This window comes from Pestalotiopsis fici (assembly GCF_000516985.1).
Source record: "Pestalotiopsis fici W106-1 unplaced genomic scaffold PFICI_Scf_6, whole genome shotgun sequence".
Classification (NCBI taxonomy): domain Eukaryota; kingdom Fungi; phylum Ascomycota; class Sordariomycetes; order Amphisphaeriales; family Sporocadaceae; genus Pestalotiopsis; species Pestalotiopsis fici.
The window spans coordinates 2,801,057-2,820,193 of record NW_006917096.1 but is presented as its reverse complement, the minus strand read 5'-3'; the positions used below and the strand labels follow the sequence as shown (position 1 = coordinate 2,820,193).

Sequence of the window (19,137 nt, the reverse complement as noted above, 5' to 3'; positions counted from 1 at the left end):
TTCTGCTAGTGTACCGAGATGGGAACTTTGCGTGGTTGGTTAGGTGGTTAGGTAAATGTACTTTGCTTGACCGCAGCCTTGGGCCTCGGAGTTGATCCATCCAAAACCTAACCACCACTCCAGCATGCACTCATGTGCTGTCTTTGTCCACAGTAGATCCTCACTTACACATCCCATATGGATCAGACTTCCACCTTTCACCGTTTGACCGGGAGCATCAGTTGATCCCTATGCTCCCCGTCTGGTTCCACGGCCCGAACAAATCCACGTCCACGGTCAATGGGCGGCGCTTGTATGGATCCAAGGAGACCTTGATTGCTAGGAAGACTTCACCCGATCCCCGTTTTGTTTGTTGTCTTTGAGGGGCTCTTTTTTTTCTCTCTTCCCTTTCGCGTCACTGTAAGTCAAGAAAATACACGACAAACAAAGACCCCCGCGAGTACGTTCCGGTTTAGTTGTTGACGCCAGACTTTCAAAAATAGCATTTTCCCCTCCTCTCGTACTTGCCCGCCGACAAGAAAAAAAAAAACTTACTTTCCTTTACATACCTAGGGTTGATTGCTGGCTGCTCTGTTTGGCAAACAGGCAAAGGCCTCTTCCTCTCTTCTCCCTCTGCAATCGTCTTTCTTCCTCTGCCTCACCCCACAAGCTGCTACTACTTATTTGTGAAACTTGAGCCTCCACAAAACGACCACATGTTGCTGGTTGGCAAGACATCGGACAAGTGCGCAGTTCCTTCCATGTCTCACGTCCGAGTCAGCACAGTCCCTGGAACGATCAATACTACTTGAACCCCGGTATCCGGGTTTGTGCCAGACCTGAAGAGTTCACCCTCACCAGCAGCAGTCAATCTTTGAGGGTCAATGGCGAGAAGATGCCTTCCACTCCTTCCAATCGGTTGAGACAAACGCCGTCCAATTCTCCGTATCTTCAATTACCTGCAACACCGAGGACCCCCAGTCGAGGTCGGTACCTACCAGAACCTCGTTTGTCTCTGAGGCGGGTTATAGGAACAACTTGCGCCTCGCCTACCGGCCTCGACACTTGTCAGTCCTCGTTCGCGTACATTGCTGGAGGTGCCGTAGTGGTGGTTGATGTGGAGGGCGAAACATACAGCCAACGTTTCTACAGGGCGAGACCAACCGCGATTCCCCTCTATGGCACCACGAACCAAGGCCTTACACAAACGACGCCGACGGGCACCCCCAAAGCCAACGATAGCAGGAATAGGATACCCATCCCGCCTAGAGAATCATCCTACGGGGCTTTGGACCGTGCAGATGCGCCAAAGACGTGGACAAGTCGGGAGCGCATCAAGGCCGCGACATGTTTGGCCCTGAGCCGTGATGGGAAATATCTTGCCGTTGGCGAGACGGGCTACAATCCCCGCGTGCTAATTTTCGGTCTGCAAGATAGCTCCTCGGACCGACCACTTGTGTCCATCAACGAGCACGTGCAAGGAGTCACAGCTGTCGCGTGGTCACCCAACACTAGATTCCTGGCGTCCCTCGGTTCTGCAAATGATGGTTTCTTGTATCTATGGAGGATTGATCCGAGGACTGGCGCTGCCAAGCTCTATCAACAGAATCGCTGCGTATCATTTATTCGTGGAATGATTTGGATGGGAAACAACCTCATTACATTAGGTGTTCGTCATGTCAAGGTCTGGCAAGTGGAGGACCCACAGAGCAACTCGCCCACAAAGTCGAGGTTTGGCAATGAAGTCAATTCACCGTCTCAGCCACAAAAGGCATTGCCAGGTCGCAATGCCTTGCTCGGTGACTTGATAGAAGCAACCTTCACCTGCGCTGTTACCGTTAGCGATACCCAGGCAATCATCTGCTCTGAAGCCGGCGACATCTGTCTGCTCGAGGAAAATTCCAAGCAGATCAAGCTGACAAGGATCCTGAAAATAGGCTTTGCGACTACCTGTGTTGCGGTTCGGCATGAGGCGATCTATGTCTCGGGCAGCTCTGGGGACTTTGCAATTCTGAATCTGGATCAGTTCTTGCAAGGGGACCTCGACTGTATCACAAGCACCTCGAAATCTGACGCCTCTCTTTTGGCCCTCGATTTCCTAACAGATAACATGGTCACGGTCGATAGCGACCAGTCGATAAACATCTGGGATGCCTCGTATATGCCGGGGTCTGGAAGCGAAACATCAACACGTGCACAGATCGCTGGCAATGGAGACACTACACAAGGCGTGGGTGCTATACCACGGTCAAGTCGGTCAGAAGCTACGTTCTATACATGGTCTGGGTCTGGTAGCATTCAGCTTTGGGATACGCAGGGAAACATCAAGGAGTCCTTCGACGTGGCCCTCGAGAACGCTACTTTCCAGAACGACGGCGAGCCAGTCAATCAAATGACTGCGTGCACAACTACACCAGCTGCCGATTATTTCATCACTGGTGACAAACTGGGAGTGTTGAAGGTGACGGATGCCGAAACAAAGCAATGTGTTTTTGAGACCAAGGCACATTCCAGTCATTGTCAGCAACTCGCCGCCTTTCAGGATGAGTCGAACTTCATGATTGCATCGTCTGGTAGAGACAGGACTGCCCAATTGTTCCACCGGACATCTTCTGGTCGATTTGAATTATTCCAGACGCTCGAGTTCCCTTCCAAAGTAACACAGGTTCTCATTCCATCTCGAGACAAGATTATCACGAGCTCATTGGACCGCTCTTTGCAAGTATACGAAATTGTCCGCAAGGAGTCTGATGGCGATGACTTGGCAGCTTTCCCAGTCCGGTCATTTCCTCTCAAGACATCACCAACATCAGTTGTCGTGTCGCCAGATGGCAAATCAATCATTGTGTCCTTGACAGATCGGTCAGCCTATATATACGACCTCGAGACTGGTAAATTGGTAAAATCTTTCAAGTGCACAGACGAGGTCGGCGTTGAGTCGGTAGTGCTGGACTCTCTCATTTGTCGGCCTGAAAAGGAGCGAGAACCTCCCTTTCTCCTAGGACTTTCGAATACCGACAAGTCTGTCAGACTATACAATGCCACGACAGGCGCGTTCCTGGACCGCGAATGGGGGCACACGGAAGGTATCACTGGCGTGACGCTGGTTGAGGAAAAAGACGGCTCCGAGAAAGTCGTCAGCGTGGGATCGGATGGGACCATCATGTTATGGGGTCTCGGGTCAGAAGAGCAGGTGACAGGCTCAGCAAGTCGCGATCCTTCCCCTGCCGGAGATGTCTCCACTGCCGGTCGAGCTCCTTTGAGACGTGTCAGGTCCAAGGCTGATCTGAGAGAGTTCCAGAGACCCTCATCAGTCGCCTCAGGAAGACGGTCATCGCCCCCACAAACCCTCACCAAGAAACGGTCTCTCTATGGTTTGACGGGATCAGCTCCTTTGCGATCACCAACTTCCACTTTCCAATCGAGTCCTTCCACTGTCAGGGGCAGCATGCATGCTAGGAAAACATCCTCCGATAGTCAGGTATCAAGCCCACCTATTAGTCCCAAGGTGCGGTCGATTAGGCGTCCCTCTATGCCGGCTATGGACTCGAAGAAAACGAAGAGTTCGTCGAGTTTGAGAGGAGCCATGAGTCTGACTCTAGCCACGGAGAATGTTTGCCGAGCGCTACGAGAGTTTCGAAAGAAGCTGGAGTCGGAAGCCAGGGTCAGCGAAAGCGCGTTAGCAGAGCTAGACCATGAGCTCCGTTTGACGTCTCTAGCCTTGGGTGACCAAGCCAAGCAGAGTCGAGAGCTCAGCAACTCTGTGATCGAAAACATCCTCGATCAATATTCCAATAAGCTAGCATTGATGCTAGACGAAAAATTACAGCTCAACAGCCAGTCGTCGGGAAGACAGGATACGCCCTCGCCTGATGATGAGCATCGTCCGAACTCGTCGGGGGCCGAGTCGCTTTCAACAGCAACAACAGATTCCAACTACAGTTCATAACACTTTTTTGATTTCATTTTGTGATTTGATATTTCCTTCTGGGGTAAAGAAGATGGTGTCCACGGGAAAATAGCGCTCCGTGATATGCGCTTGGGTCGTTCCAAAGGGAATACTGGAGGGTTTGGCTGCTTGGCGTTCCGAGTATATCCTTTTCTTCCTTCTTTTCTCTGTTTTTTTCCAAAACATGGACCTTCGGATAAAATCGTGCAAGGCGTTATGAGAGAAAACTGGGCCATGGGAGCGATCTCTTTCACGGTAAAATAAACTATATAAGATACCATGGGGAGAAAGGAGAGACAGGAGTTGGGGCCATGCGTAATGTATATTCACTACGCTTTCGAGACAGACATCAACCGTTCATCAATTAGCACGGCAGCCTCGTAGATGGTAGATAATCAAGACTCCCCGAGCGTTAAGAAGAGAATGATCCCGAGTGCCTTTCAAATTAGTTTTCAGAATAAGGTCCAACCTGTAATGACTGACCACTGGATAATAAACCCCTTTGAAAGATTTAGGCCTGGGAACATGATCTTCTTAGCCAAGGTACACATTTAAAAGTAGAAGATTCAGCATCGTACAGTAAGGTACATATGCATGCACCTTTTAGCGTAGAAATCCAATGCTTTTTTGGTCAAGGTTTGGCGGACTACAGGGGCGCCTGACGCACGCGTGCTTACAGGCGACCAAAGGGGAACACCTCAACGACCGACGCCAATTCAATGGAACCCGGATAACGACTCGTCAGCGTTGGTGGGTGGTTCCAGTTAGCGGTGGTGGTTCACTGCAGTGTGCACTCAACCAATGGTACCCCCCAAGCTTTCGCCTCCATATCCTGGTCCCCAGCTAAGACATCATCCCTACCTTAACTTTCGATAGTCCCCGGCTGCACACCATTAAACCCCAAAGCCCGTCTATCTATCATCTTGCCAACCAGCATCCATTTCTGTTCGACGCGTCTTACCACCAACTACGTACTTGATTTTTCTTTGCTTACAGTCAATTCCCCTACCTGAGTCGGCGCTGTCCAATGCCTTATTGGCAGCTCCTCTAAAGGACGGCTCCCGATTGACCCCAAATGCCAACAATGCGGCGTCTGCAACGTTCATGACTTACGGGAATTAACCCACTGGCCCTAGCAGTCCAGTGAGTGAGTGGCTCTCACCACCTCCCCCAGATTGCAGCTCAATAGGTACATTAAGACCGCGGGCGCATCGGGGCCGACCCCCCAATTATATACATACAACGATGCCTACCGACGCCGCCGCCGCTGCCGCCTCCGCTGCCTCAGGAAACATCCGCGTCTTCGTGCACTGGGACGAGAACACCGTCTTTGCCGGCGAGGACATTAAGTGCCGCGTCACCTTCAAGAACGTTGCACCACCCAACAACCACGCCGAGCGCCAGAGGCAGCCCTCCCCCCTCGCCCTCGTGGGCACCCCGAGGAAGTCGGCCTTCAGCAGCAGCAACAGCAATGGCCTGACGCCACCCGTGTCCGCCAGAGGCACACGAGGCCATCGGGCGACCTTGAGTCTGAATGTTCCCAATGGTCATTCGAGGAGCAAGAGTGGCAGCACACCTTCCTGGCTACCACAGCAACCCCCGCCGACCACTGCCAGATCGGGCCACAGCCACAAGCGCTCCGTGTCCATCGTATCAATCGGGTCTGCGACCTCCTCGGCCACGATCGAGGATCCATCCCTGGGCAATGGGAACCGAATGCTGCCGCCGCAGCGCCCGGGCCGAGGACACGGGCGGTCAGCCAGTCTACAGATATCTCCTCGCGGCAGCGGTGCCTTGAACGGACCACAGTCTGCATCTTTACCGCAACGATCAAACACGGCATACTCTCAAGCGTCGCCCGTATTTAACAATCACTCTTTCCCTCCCTCCCGCTATGGCCAGGGGCGAATGTCTGGAGTTACGACGGCGCCAAACACTCCTGCACCAGGGCTTTCCCCCAGGAAAGGCTCCCTGCAAATGCCAGACTGGAAGTTTCCGACGGTCCGCTCACCATTGTCCGAGTCTCAAGGCACATCTCCTAATGGCCAAGAGGAGGATTATATCACGACACCCGTATCAGTATCGGGCGGTGGCCTGAATAATCTTCCGGTCAGGTCCAAAGACGCATCCATACCATCTGTCGTAGAACATCCGGCGCCAGCAGCCAGGATACTCTCGACGACGAGCCTCGCCGAGGGCACACCTAGGAGCAGCGGCGACTTCTATTCAATGAGCAATAACTCGAGCGAGACATTGGCCTCGGAATATGTCACCCAACCGCTACGTAATGGAGTCAAACCACTTCATTTGAGAAGAAGCTCTGGCATCCCAAGTGCAGCAATGGCAAAGCTGCCAGAAACATTAATGATGGGATACGCTCAAGTGCAGGGGTCCTTTACATTGGATGGCTCGCTCATCAACTTGGGCCCATTCGAGGCAGTCAAGCGTAAAGCAGTCCTTGGCGGACAGGGCGGCGGTGTAATAGGTCTTGAGCCGTCAAAGAGAGACAGCAGCGGGCTTCTCAAGAGCTTTGGCTGGGGCTCTTGGGGCAATTCAATTGGCGAACTCCTCGGAGGAAATGAGCTCAGCAGCATCAAGGAGATGCGTGGTACTGCAAGCTCCAAGTCGATACCTCTTCTTTCGACGCCACAGTCGATTCTCTTTGTGGACTTGCAACTGGCGCCCGGAGAGAGCAAGTCTTTTGAATACACCTTCAAACTGCCCAAGGGACTGCCGCCTACGCACAAAGGCAAAGCAATGAAAATCACATACAGCCTCGTTATCGGCACCCAGCGACCTGGCGGTACAAGGGAGCAACAGGTCAAATCTGTAGACATTCCTTTCCGAGTGTTGGGAAGCGTGAACAGTCACGGCGAAATCCTGGGCCATGATCTCATGTCTCCATATATAATTCTCAGAGACTTGGCCAAGGTTCAACAACTTGAAAAACACGCTTCCAGTTTGGTGAAGAAGAAACATCACCACCACTCTGTCAAACCAGAGTCAACTCTGCAAGGATTCCTTGGCTACGTCGAGGAACTTCTCGACCGACCAAGAAATGGAGGCGGCCTGCTTTCGCCCACAGCACAGGGCCCTTCCTCTAGGCGCCCCTCGGCATTCGAAGACGCAGCGACTGCCAGGGACGCGATAGACCTGGCCATTTTGCGGTCAAACCTCTCCTCATACGACAGCGGCCAAAGCACAAATCGATTTGAGATTGCTCGCAACGGACAAAGGGTCGGAGTTGTCATGCTTGCCAGGCCAGCCTATAGGCTAGGCGAACAGGTCAGCATGGCTATCGATTTCACCGAGGCAGAAATTCCCTGCTATGCTGTACATGCTGCTCTAGAAACAGCAGAGCGCGTTGAGCCGGCATTTGCTCTGCGCAGCGAGGCAAGCGTTCACAGAGTTACGCGAAAAGTATACGGGAGCTCCAGCGAGGCAACTTTGTTCTCACGCCGCGTCGTCTTTAGTCCCACCATCCCGATCAACGCCACTCCAGAATTTATGACCAGTGGGCTCAGTCTGGAGTGGAAGATTCGTGTCGAGTTCGTGGTCCCGTCGTCGAGCATTGAGACGGAAGAGGCAGAGCGCAGGCGTGAAGGTCCACACGCCCTCTTGGAAGAAATCTCCCAAGACGACCGCGGCGGTCTGGTCATGGTTGCTGCCGAAAACCTAGAGTGCGAGAGTTTCGAGGTCGCGGTCCCCATCCGAGTGTACGGCGCCGTGTGTAATGGTCTCGAGAGGCTGGAGCGTGATGAAGGCGAAGAAGGCCTAGTCGTGTAGATTTGTGAAAACTTCTTTCGTGTGCCAGTAGCGGCAGGGACCACAAACTCGATGGTTCCAGCTGCCTATATGACTGAATTGTTTATTATGTAGATATCACAAGATTAGGGCTATAAAAAATCTATCGAGTTTTGTAGGTAGCGCATCAAGGGGACTGGCTGGCTTGGATAGACAAACATTACATTCGTCGAGAGGTTCTCAAGAAATGACTTCAGGCGCAGTTCTAGCTCAAAAGGGATGAAGGTGTAAAAGTCTGGTGTGAACTTGAATTTGTGCTTGAAAACAGTTGTTCTAAACCTCTTTGCTTTTGATGTAAATTCTGAATCCTTGATGATGTGCTACTCTTCTACAGCATAAGCAAAGCATGACCATATTGCACACATGGCATGCTTTCAACCAGTCATAGTATCTTGATCTTTCTCTGGTATTTGTGTGGTGCTGACTGCGCAGTCATTCTCGATAATTTTTCTAATCAAACAATGGTTTGTTGCCATGACCCGTTCCGTTATCTATTTACTCAAATGAAGCTGCTTCTGACGATGCTTATAGTTGCCAAGATGGCAAAAGCCTGCAACAACGAGGGCATGAACAGTTTTGTTATTTGTCGCACGCTTGCCTCTTATCCCGGGTGAGGTACGCTAAATCAATTAACTTCTTCGACCATTTTACCGCTTCTGAGGCCGCCAGGGATAAAGACCTTTCCAGCGGGACCTGCGATGATCTCATCTGGGACTGCAACTCGGTTGCCGTCCTTGTTGCTCACCCATCTAACAAAGACTGGATTCGGCTTCTCTTCCAATTGAGCTGCTTCTTCGGCTGCTAATTGCGCCTTGCGATTCGTCTTGGGCGCTTGCTTCTTGAGCAGCTTGTCGATGGTTTCTCTCTGTGCCCACTATTAGTGCACGCCTAAACGTGGCAGAAGTGAGACCTTACCTTGACTTCTTCATTGCGCTTCTCACTCAGATTCCGTCTTCGTCGTGCCATTTCGGCACGTCGCATGGAAAGCTCTTCCGCAGTAAAATGCTTCTTTGCTTGAACCTCTGTAAAGATATTAGTTGAAAGGTCGTGAGGTCATGAGGGGCCCTATGCTGACCATCGGAGAGTTTCAACAGGCTGCCATCGTCATCCTCGAATCTGGCACGCTGCCGCTTCGTCATTTTGGCAAAGTCGGGCGATGCTGCTCGACTACCATCGTCATCGCTGAGTAGTTCCTCGCCCTCGTCGTCGTCCTGAGCAGCGGCACCTGCAGCCTCAATATCGTCGTCATCTTCGCCTTCCGCGTCCTCGTCCTCTTCATCATCCGCTCCACCGACATTAACGGTGTCTTGAATTTCCTCGTCGTCACTATCAAGCTCGCTGAGTTCGCTGTTATCGTCTGCAACGTCCTGCTTGAGTGCTGGTTTGGCAGCTGCCCTCGCTTTCGAAGCGGCTGCTCTGGAGGCTGAAGGTTTCGAGACCTTGATGGCGGGAGCTGCAGGCGTTACGTCCATGGTCATGTCGTCCTCTTCACCTTCCGCATCCTCATCACTCAGGTCGTCATCTTCCTCTCCTTCGGCATCCACATCAAGGTCCATGGAATCATCGACAATCTCGCCCTCGGCATCATCATCGCCGAGATCCATCGTGTCATCCTCTGCCTCGGCATCATCATCATCCTCACCCTCGGCATCGTCCTCACTAGATTCGACAACGTAGCTCTTTTTCTGACTTCGATTTCTTTTTCCTTCCAAGATTTCACCACCCTCGAAACTTTCCCGGCCTCCAGAATGGCCGTTGCGGCTCGAGGTGGCATGGCGAAGCTTGCTCGCTGGGAGCTTGACTGTGACATGCATATGCTGGTTAGAACCCAAGGGCGAAGGTTGGCCGCGTCTAGTGGTTGTGGCGGCAATCTTACCCTCAGATCGACGAGATTGTGCTCTGGAAGACATGATCTTGCCCGTCTTACTACTAATGATGTTGTCGCTATCGACCATGTCAGTAATCGCGGTGTTGGCCTTCTGAGCCGCGGCACGGCGAGGGCGTGAGGCCATGGTGATTGGGTTCGCGGGATACAAAATGACGTGATGATGGAGGGAAAGAGGTCAATCTATGGATGGGGCTTATTAAGAAGAAGAAGAAGAAAAAATATCTAGAAGGCAGAAAGTGTGTTGTCGTTTCCTCGAAGTAAGCCGTGGAGGGGCGTGGAGTACGGCAAGGTGATTGGCACAGAGGACAAACAGGCCGTTTTGTTGGAGATGTTGAGATTTCGTGGTGGGCATAAGGTAGCCCAGCAGAAGCATGCAGGAGGCAAGGATTTTGGGTGGAAGTGAGAGGTTGAAATAAGCTTGCGGGCGTCTAAGCAGCCGTGACACGGTGTTGCGGCAAGGAGCCGACGAGGTGCGCCCAGCTCTTGATTCCAGTCGATTGGCTCCTTGTCGCTGTCGCGCTCGCGTATGTACGGCAGGCAAAGCCCAACTTCATAACCAAATCGAAACCACCCCTGGATTTCTGGCTTTTTCGGAGGGGGGCTGCCAGCTGTTACTGCAAATCAATCATATGCGCAGCACTTGTCTTTGCAGCATATGATGGATGTATTCCTCTCCACTGTGCACTTTCCTTTTGACCCTTTTTTTTTCTTTTTCTTTTTTCTTTATAATAATGAAGGCGTCTTCAATCCCCTTTGTGCTGGACCTTGACGATTGGTGCCAAGGCCAGAGGTGGCAAACCCCCTCGTTCTGGCTTGTGTACCGTGGAATGCATTGAAAACGACTCCGGGAATTGTTTGCATATGTATGTAGGTGTGATACTAGTACATCTGTGACTTACCAACAAAAGTGCACCGGGAAACCTCGTGGAGTATTTGGCGAGGTAACTATCCACAGACTTCCCACCCCTTGATGGCTGACGCAGCAGCGACCGATCGCTTAAGCTGAATGTCAGACGGTACAAAAAAATAAATTACTGTCGCTTTTAGCTTTCAAAGGTCAAGATACCAAAAATGCAACCTACATACAGCTAGGAGGCGCCAGCAAATCTGGTCGTGATCGCTAGGCTCAGTTGAAGTCGGCAAAGCGAACCTCGATTGCTGCCGGGCCGCCGACGATGTTTTCGCGGGATGCAAAGCGTAACACACGCGTCCCAGAGGCAGAATCACCAAGAGTACTGGATAATAATACCAACAAGTAATTAACCCGAATAATAGGTTTGCTGATTAGATAAAATGGGAGGCGGACAAGTATATATCGCGACAACTCGCGACGAAATTCTAGGCGTTGTTGGTTGAGTTCCAGTCATTCATTAGTGTAGAGAGGCATTGAATCACGTGGGGCAGCAACGACGTTGCCATCGGTGAGCTCGGTGAGTGCTGCAGGGATGTTTTTTAACCCAACGGAATTCTGCCGTATTTCTCTTTCTCTCAGTTCTTTACGGCCCCATGGCGGGGGACAACTTGGAGTCATATGTCGAGTCTCCACTCATTTATTCCTCTGGTGTACCAAACGGACATCAAAACGGTGGGCCAGATAAGCAGCCGCTCTCTTTCCGTTGGCGTAGCTCTTATGGGGAGCACTTGAGCTCGGTTGTCTGATTCACGACTGCCGAGGCATACATACCTACTACATTCAAACACTCCCATATGCAAATTGACTTCTTTCACATTTTGCAACGCCGCTCCAGTCTGAATTCATATTATAAGCAAAAAGAAACTCTCTACACAATACATACACACTCGCATGCGACATGGCAGAGTCCAAAGAAGCAGATGCGCCACCACCCGGCAGCGAATCGTCCAGACCAGAGTCGGAGCCTACGCCGACCCTCGAACAAGCTCGGAGGTTTCTCAATGACGAAACAGTTCGAAGTGCTAGCAAAGAAAAAAAGTCGGAATTTCTCAGAGGCAAAGGCTTCTCTGATGACGATATCCAGAAATTATTGAGTGAAGAAGCCTCGAGAGAAGGATCAACGAGTGACGATCGCGCGCAAGATGCGACCGACACAAAAGACATACCCAACGTGCCTCAGTCCACATCTACACCAGCACAAGCAGCTTCAGCTCCACTCAGCGAGCCTGCACCCATCATCACATATCCCGAGTTCTTGACACACTCACCGAAACCTCCACCCCTATTGACGCCGTCGCGTCTGCTCACTGCGGCCACTGTATTGACTACAGCTTGGACGCTTGCATATGGCGCTGCACGCTTCATCGTTGCGCCGATGGTAGATACTCTGGCAGAATCTCGATCCGAGTATTACGAACACGTCAATACAAAGCTTTCTACTTTGGTGGAGAAGTTAGAGGGCGTTGTGAGCGAGGTGCCCTACAGTAAGGGCAAGCTCTCCAAGTCGGACGCCGATGGTGACGATAATAGTAGCTATGGCGACCCATCGGAAATGTTCCACCGTGACGTTGGCACTCAAACTTCACCCTTCACCACCGAATTGCCGATTCATCAAGATAAAGGCTGCGCCGTTGACCAACAGGCACGACAACTTACGCAGCTGACTACGTGCCTGAAAGAGCTATCGACCATGTACACAACGCAAGCTGAAAACTCCAGCAATCTCCATCTTGCCATGCAGGGAATCCGCGAGGATGTAGACAAGCTGGCATATCCTGCCACGGAATACTCTTCGCTCTATGGTGGTTCAACCTTTGGGCTCGGCCGCTCCGATCCAGACGACGAAATCAAGAAGACCAAGGATGCGATACGGAGCGTAAAGGGCATGTTCCTGTCATCAAGAATGTTTCCCTCTACTGGTGCTGCTCCTGTAAGATAGAAAGTCCCAGCGGCAGGCCGAAAGCCAAATCCTTTGTTGCCTTTTCCGGCATTGGATCCGATGAGCAACTCCATTTTCGCCAGTGACTCCACATTCGTCACAAATCCTCACTTAAGGTCGGTCTTGATGAAGGAAGCCTCCTCCAGCAACAAGAATCATTCCGGGGTTAGAGTGATACAGAAGGAACTGCCTAATGAGATACTGCGGTCATCCATTATGGTACGTCGGCTTCGCCGTACCTGTACAGCTGAAACATCCCACAAGGCATAGTTCCACGATATAAGGAGAGCATCAAGAGCACCGTCTCACGTTATGTTCACTTCGAGCAAGTGTTGACGTAAGTCGGGCACAACAACCACGTATACCAACGGCGCCCAGAAGCAGTCATGCCTCATGACTGAGGGAATAGAGGACAAAGCATTTATTCATCGTATTCTTGAAGTGGGAGGGTGGCAGTCATCCCAGCCACTAGAACAGGCTATTAAAAGCGAGCGCTACAGAAGTACAATATGTGAAGAAGGAGAGTACGTCATGAGGAAGGAACCACGTCAGATGCTTTTCTACGCTGCCATGTTCAGTAGATTTACCCCAAAAACAGCGATCGGGTACTTCAATATTGCTAGGGTGATGATGGTGTGTTTTTGTTACGATAGGTAGCATGAGGTTAGCGATCATTTCTTGTTCAAATGAGATATCTGTCACGAGTGTATTTTATAGCAGCAGGCTCTCAACGCAATCAGTGAAATGATGATTTCAAGCAACACATAAACAGTATTAGGTAGCCACGCAGGCAAATCAATTTGGGTTATCTGAGATATCTGGTGCCAGCCACGTACGCAGCACGTATGGGCTGTTTGACTTTGACGTATCCTGGAAAATCCTGCATCAAACATTCAGAAAAGAACCACCATGGCTACCTCGTCCTTCAAACCCCAATTCCAAACAAGTATCTGAAAACTAGGAATCAAAAATCCTGAAAGATGTGTGTCCAGTCCGAGAAGGGAATATTGATGGTGCTGAAGAAGGAAAACAAATTTGTTTGGTTGTTTATTTGCTGCGGGCTGTGAAGCCCTGGGAATATCATATTGACTGTACGATCTGGAGAACAAATTCCAAAAGTCAAAAGGGAATGCTTTGCACAAAGAAATTCAAAAGATGTTTTCCCTGTTGCCAGTATCGTTGAAAACGGCCCGTCCATCTTTGGTCAAATATCGCCTGTCCGTTCTCACAATTCCACTTCTTGGGTGCCCCGAGACCAGCCCAGGCCCGAGAATTGGTGGGAAGAAAGGAAACGAGCGCGTTATACGAATTGTCTCTCATTGACCTGGTCCGCTATGTCAATGGAGCCCGAGCTCAGTGCTCGCGGCTTCGCGTAGTGCCTAGGAGTGACAGAGTCCTTGGGAGCCGGAGCTGGAGGTGGAGTGGCGGGGGTACGAAAAGCGCCGCTGCCAAAGGGATTGTCCATATCATCCAGCTCATCGAGTACACCGTGCCTTTCGCTGGTTCGATACGAGCCGATCCCAAAGGGATTGTCTTCGAGCTCGATGGATTCATGCTTTGGGCTGCCATTGCGCTTGGCGGCCTCTGCTTTCTGCTTGACGGCAGCTTCTGCTTTCTGTTTGATAGCTTCTGCCTTCTGCTTGACAGTCTCTGCTTGCTTGCCTACGACGGCCCAGCGTTGGTGGCACCATTCGCTTGCTTTGTCGTAGTAGTAGCTGGGAGGCACAGTCTCGCGTCTTGATTTCTCTCCCTCCTCTATTTGCTTTTCTACATCCGGAAAGCGTTGGCGGAACTATTGCCTTGCCTTCTGGTAGTAGTAGCTGGGAGGTACGGCATCTCTGGGAGGAGCCGTGCCGGCGTTGAACGCACCGCTTCCGAAGGGGTTATCATTCAGGTTGCTAGAGTTGTGCTTCTCGCCATAATCAAATTTTCTCCTGTCGGCAGATGCCTCACTGGCGGAACGAAACGCTCCGGGCGGACGGTTGGTCGTGAGCGACGGAGAAGTGACCTCAGCCGGGCCTCCCTTGGAGTCATAGCCGAGACCCGTCATGCCAACGAGCATGCGCGTGATACCAATCAATACCACCAACACATATACTAGTAGGAGGCCGAGGGAAATCAGAGCCTCCTGGATAATGTTGCTGCGGATAGCGTCTGTTACGCTGGTAACAGCGCCAGATACCTCGTCAGTTGTTGCCGAGCTTGGTGTGGACAGGAACGAGGTGAGCTCAGAGTCACCATTAACTGACTCATTCGCTCCCAGCGAGAAAACATCATCCGGCAGCGTCGGGAAGCTGATGTTGGCATGGTCATGGATCCAGGTCAGACCTTTTTGTACGGCTTCCACCTTGAGACCGATCAAGCAGTAGATAACTTCTTGAATCGGATCCATGAGGATAGTGCCTTTGAAGACCGTGGTGAGGGCATCGTCCATTGCATCGGTGAATGTGTTGAGGGTGTTGTTGACAATGTCGGTGGCATTTCTGACATGGCCCAGAATATCGTTGTTGATCTCATTGCTGTAGATTGAGATTTGTCCATTGACATCGTTGGACCACTCCTGAGATACATGCTGCAAAGAGGAGACCACCTCATTGGCGAAGTCGCCAACTTCGTTTGCCAAGGCTGGGATCTCTTTTTCAACGGCCCGAAGCATGATATACTGGCAGAGACAGGAGAACAGGCCAGCAATGGCAAGGGACAAGACGAACAATGCTGGAAGAGTGGTGCCATACGCAACAGCCCACCTGATCAACGTCTCGCGCTTCTGTTTGGCAGCCTCCTGACTGGCAAGACGTTTGTGATCTTTGTTGCGATTCAGCCAGTCGGAGACCTTGAGGGCAATCTTTGACGGGAATGGGCGTCCGCTCATCATCATCATGTCTGTTTCGTCAAACTTGCGCTCGACAAAGGTATTGCGGTAGTTCTTGAGGCGTCTCCAACTGCGAATCTCCAAAAATGCCATCAGAACGCAGACTGCAACGGCAAGAATGACGAGAATTGCAATGAACCACTTTTTGGCAGTGGCAACCAACTCAAACAATCCCTCAAAGAAGTCGTTGATCGACGAGTTATCCGAACAGAATGAGAGAGCTTCCTTTTGGGCCACTGGGAAGACGTTTTCGTCGAATTTCCAGTTCCCGTATGTCTCGTTCAAGGCATCCCTGATCAATTTGAAAGGGTAATCCACAACTTCTGCCGTCAAGTTTTGCACGTCTTTGAATGTTGGCAAATCCTCATTGAGCTGATCAAGATCGGACACAAATCCAGTTGTGTCGATCTTGTAGTTCTTGATCGTGTTAAGTTCGTCAGTAAGATCGATAGAGGGCTTATCGGGCTCGCCGTTGCTGAAAACACTAGTTATTGTATCGATCCAGCTGTAAACCGTGTCGATGGCATCGTTGACGTCGTTGGCAGCATCCCCGATAGTGTCAGCCACTGCTGGAAGCGCACTGTTGATTTCATCGGTCGCCTTGGTAATGACAAGCGCGGTAACATTGAGTCCTCCATGTACTGCTGCGGCGATCAAGCATGTGTATGTCGAGGTCATCATGTTAATGACGAAAAGAATGAGTTCCCGGACAGCGATGAGTATCAAGTCGAGTCCTTTCATCATGCCGTGGACAACATCGGTAATGCCGGCTGCGGCGAGACGGTTTACACCAACAGATAGGTAGTGCGGCATCGAGGCCATGGCGCTTCCAACATCTTCGACCTTTGTGCATGCTGACAAGGCCTTGACCTTTGCATCGCCCAGATTGCCGTTTAGACTTCCAATCAGGAGGAGAACTCGAAGCAGAACCAGCAATAACAATACTGTCCATTTGTTGAACCAGACCTGCGAGAGCCTGGCATTGAGGCCTAGGTAAGGAGTCGTTCCATTTCTCCGCCACACCTCTGAAGTTGTGGTTGTTGTCGATGTGGGTGTTTTTTCCTCGAATGCACGCGAGTCGACTGGTTGACTTTTGAGTGACCCCGGCAGATTGGCGAGCTTGCGCCTGAAGGAATCCATGGGGGGCGACGGTGATCTGTTGCCGAGGAAGTAATTCTGAGTGAACTGAAAAGTATCAATAAGTAAAGCCGTAAATTATGGCTCCAAATTGACAAGAAGAAAAATATTGTCAATGTGATTGGACGTGGTGAAGAGAAGTGATGTGCTCTATGTGTGTGAATGGAGATCTAAGAAAGTGATTCAGAATGAAGATTGGACCAGCCGGATGTGATGATAATAATAGATGCGCGTCAAGCACAAATTAAAGAATTGAGAATGGCTGAATGAAAAGAAAAATAGATTGTCTCCCCCAAACTCCGCGAATGAAAGAAAGAAAAGTGATTATGTTTGATTGTCCACGAGCTGTGAGTGATCAAAGAAAAGACCAGCCAGCAAGCGTGCCTATTTGGAGGGGTGGAGGGGCATTAAAGAGGGAGAGTCGAAATGGATTCAAACAACACCACGTACCTCTCGGCCCAATGGGCAGAAAACCGAGCGGACCCAGTCAAAGGGACCAGCTGACTCTGCCTAAGAAATGACTGGGGCTTCGGGCAATCGAAAAATAGAAATTCCCTTTGTTTCCAATCTCTGAGCAATAGCGAATTCTTCTTTGTCGGCTACCTCTCTTCACCGTACGCGCCAGTCTGAAAGGTGGGCTATCCTGTAAGCGCCTATAGGCGACTGTGAGCCAATCGTTTTTCCCTTGTCTGGGGGTTCACCGGGTAGACCCACGACAACCCAATATCGGCGCTGTTGTACAAATGATGAGTGATTCAGATGCGTGTACAAAGCGGAGTACACTGCAGTCAGTAATTGATAAGTGTGAATTGAGCTTGGCGGGCTCAAAGTCGAGTATCACTCCTGCTTTGCTCTGGGAGCAGAGAAGAAGACTTGCACATTGGCTAGTTCTCAAGCGTGTGCCCGTAGAACGACGGGGCTATCTTGATATACTATGTACGAATCGAGTCGTGCAAGGGGACACCACGGAGTGATAGGTGGATGGTGGCCATCTTTCTAAAAGGTTCGCCATCCCGGAGGAGGGCAGACACGGCTGGAATTTATCATCGCCTCCGCCTCGTCAAATGACTATGTGACGACATTGGCCAGCAGCAAGATAGCGGTGCAACGGTTGGAAATGCTTTGCGGTGCGGCTTGGTCATCGGCCCTGTCAATGCAGCTGGCGGCTTGAAAATCATTGCTCAAGCGGTAGGTAGGGTCGCAGAGGTTATCTCGAAGGTAGCCAAATGTGGCTGGGAATGACTTGACGTAGCAAGCATAGCTCGAGGCACCCAGGGCAATATGGTCTCACTGCCAATCATCACATAGGTCGAGTCCCCTGGTAGGTCTGCGCTAGAGGCTTGGCCGACGATCAGCAAGGGTCCCTTCTTCTTTTTCGCCACTGACAAGAACAAGATTTTTCAAAAATCCGGTTTGAGTCTTTTTTTCCTTCTCTTCAATGTCTTGTCCAATTGTAAACTCAGATCAAGAACATGCTCAATTTGACACGACTTCGATCCTAATTTTGACAATCATAGCAAGTGAAGAATGAATATTCTTGGTACTCTTGAATAGTAGTCGGGCGATCCGATGGAATTTACTTAGAGACCTAAGGTACTGTCGCTGTTAACCTTGCTTTTATAGTTCCAGGGGTCGTGTTCGATGGAGTTGGTTGAAGGGAGAAATGATTGGATGCCATTTGCTCTAAACGGCAACGCTCTTCAGTGGAGTCTCTTTAGCGCCCGCGATCTTCCAGCAGCTTTTGAATCTTGACAGCCAGTCCATCGCTCGGCGCCAATTCACACATGAAACAAGCAAGCTATTACCTAAGGCACCAGACCACACCACTCGAGCATTTTACCTTCAGTATGGCGGATGAGAATTTGGTTCGTGGCTGTAAACCTTCACTCAGCCTTACCATTTCATCTGGCACTGACCAGCTGGATAGAGATCCAGAGCTCACTTGGACAAGCATGACTAGGTCAGCTCTGGCAGTATGTACTTGTATAAATAGCTCTAATCGCCCTCCCATGTGGTACTGTGAACAAATATCATTAAGCAGACCTTCTTACGGCAAACGAAAGCCTGCTGCTGGGCATAATATTAAGATCTGTAGGTCAAAGTCCAGTCAGTCCGTCCACGATCATCATATAATCTGGTTAGACAACACCTTTGGACAGCGCCCACGGAATATTTACTGCCTCCAAAACAAACCAAACTAAAGCCCAACGACTTCTACACACCAGTTTTCGAGGAGTATTAAAGTCAAACAGCTCCGAAAGGTCAATTTGTGAAGCGATGAATATTCATGAGGGGTTGATGCGACAAGTTCCGGACAAATGCTTGATTCGTGGACGTAAGCAAGCACTGAAATACCAACTTGCATGCATGTGCCACGAGAGTGCGCCATCTTCAACCATATCCAACATAGCCCAATGTTTTGATACACGTCGATATTTACATGCAGGTGTACACGCGTAGACATCTTGATACAAGATTTGTCTACTTCAACATTGGCGGGGATAGATTATACCTCTTGCGCAGTCCGATAGAGCGCGGTTCCTTCTCGGCGAGGTAGGGATTCTGTCATTCTTATAAAACCAAGAACCGTAGCTGAAATCGGCAATGGTAGAAACAAGTCACTGATGTTCATATGAAGTCATTGACGTTTGTGTGA

The 19,137-nt window shown here is 50.6% G+C and overlaps 5 protein-coding genes across 5 annotated transcripts; 3 read left to right on the top strand and 2 right to left on the bottom strand.

Annotated features, from left to right (window-relative positions):
* Positions 1 to 874: 874 nt before the first annotated feature.
* Positions 875 to 3,928, top strand: PFICI_09312 (uncharacterized protein; the record flags this gene model as incomplete). Its single annotated transcript, XM_007837893.1, has 1 exon — positions 875 to 3,928. The coding sequence occupies one exon, from the start codon at positions 875 to 877 to the stop codon at positions 3,926 to 3,928; it is 3,054 nt and encodes a 1,017-aa protein (XP_007836084.1).
* Positions 3,929 to 5,173: 1,245 nt separating this feature from the next.
* Positions 5,174 to 7,714, top strand: PFICI_09311 (uncharacterized protein; the record flags this gene model as incomplete). Its single annotated transcript, XM_007837892.1, has 1 exon — positions 5,174 to 7,714. The coding sequence occupies one exon, from the start codon at positions 5,174 to 5,176 to the stop codon at positions 7,712 to 7,714; it is 2,541 nt and encodes an 846-aa protein (XP_007836083.1).
* Positions 7,715 to 8,357: 643 nt separating this feature from the next.
* PFICI_09310 (uncharacterized protein) lies at positions 8,358 to 9,744 on the bottom strand (the record flags this gene model as incomplete). Its single annotated transcript, XM_007837891.1, has 3 exons — positions 8,358 to 8,597; positions 8,648 to 8,754; positions 8,808 to 9,744. The coding sequence occupies 3 exons, from the start codon at positions 9,742 to 9,744 to the stop codon at positions 8,358 to 8,360; spliced, it is 1,284 nt and encodes a 427-aa protein (XP_007836082.1).
* Positions 9,745 to 11,431: 1,687 nt separating this feature from the next.
* On the top strand, positions 11,432 to 12,472 carry PFICI_09309 (uncharacterized protein; the record flags this gene model as incomplete). Its single annotated transcript, XM_007837890.1, has 1 exon — positions 11,432 to 12,472. One exon carries the CDS (start codon positions 11,432 to 11,434, stop codon positions 12,470 to 12,472), a length of 1,041 nt encoding a protein of 346 aa, XP_007836081.1.
* Positions 12,473 to 13,772: 1,300 nt separating this feature from the next.
* PFICI_09308 (uncharacterized protein) lies at positions 13,773 to 16,484 on the bottom strand (the record flags this gene model as incomplete). The annotated part of the gene is made up of 2 exons (XM_007837889.1): positions 13,773 to 14,239; positions 14,342 to 16,484. 2 exons carry the CDS (start codon positions 16,482 to 16,484, stop codon positions 13,773 to 13,775), a joined length of 2,610 nt encoding a protein of 869 aa, XP_007836080.1.
* Between the last annotated feature and the right edge of the window lie 2,653 nt (positions 16,485 to 19,137).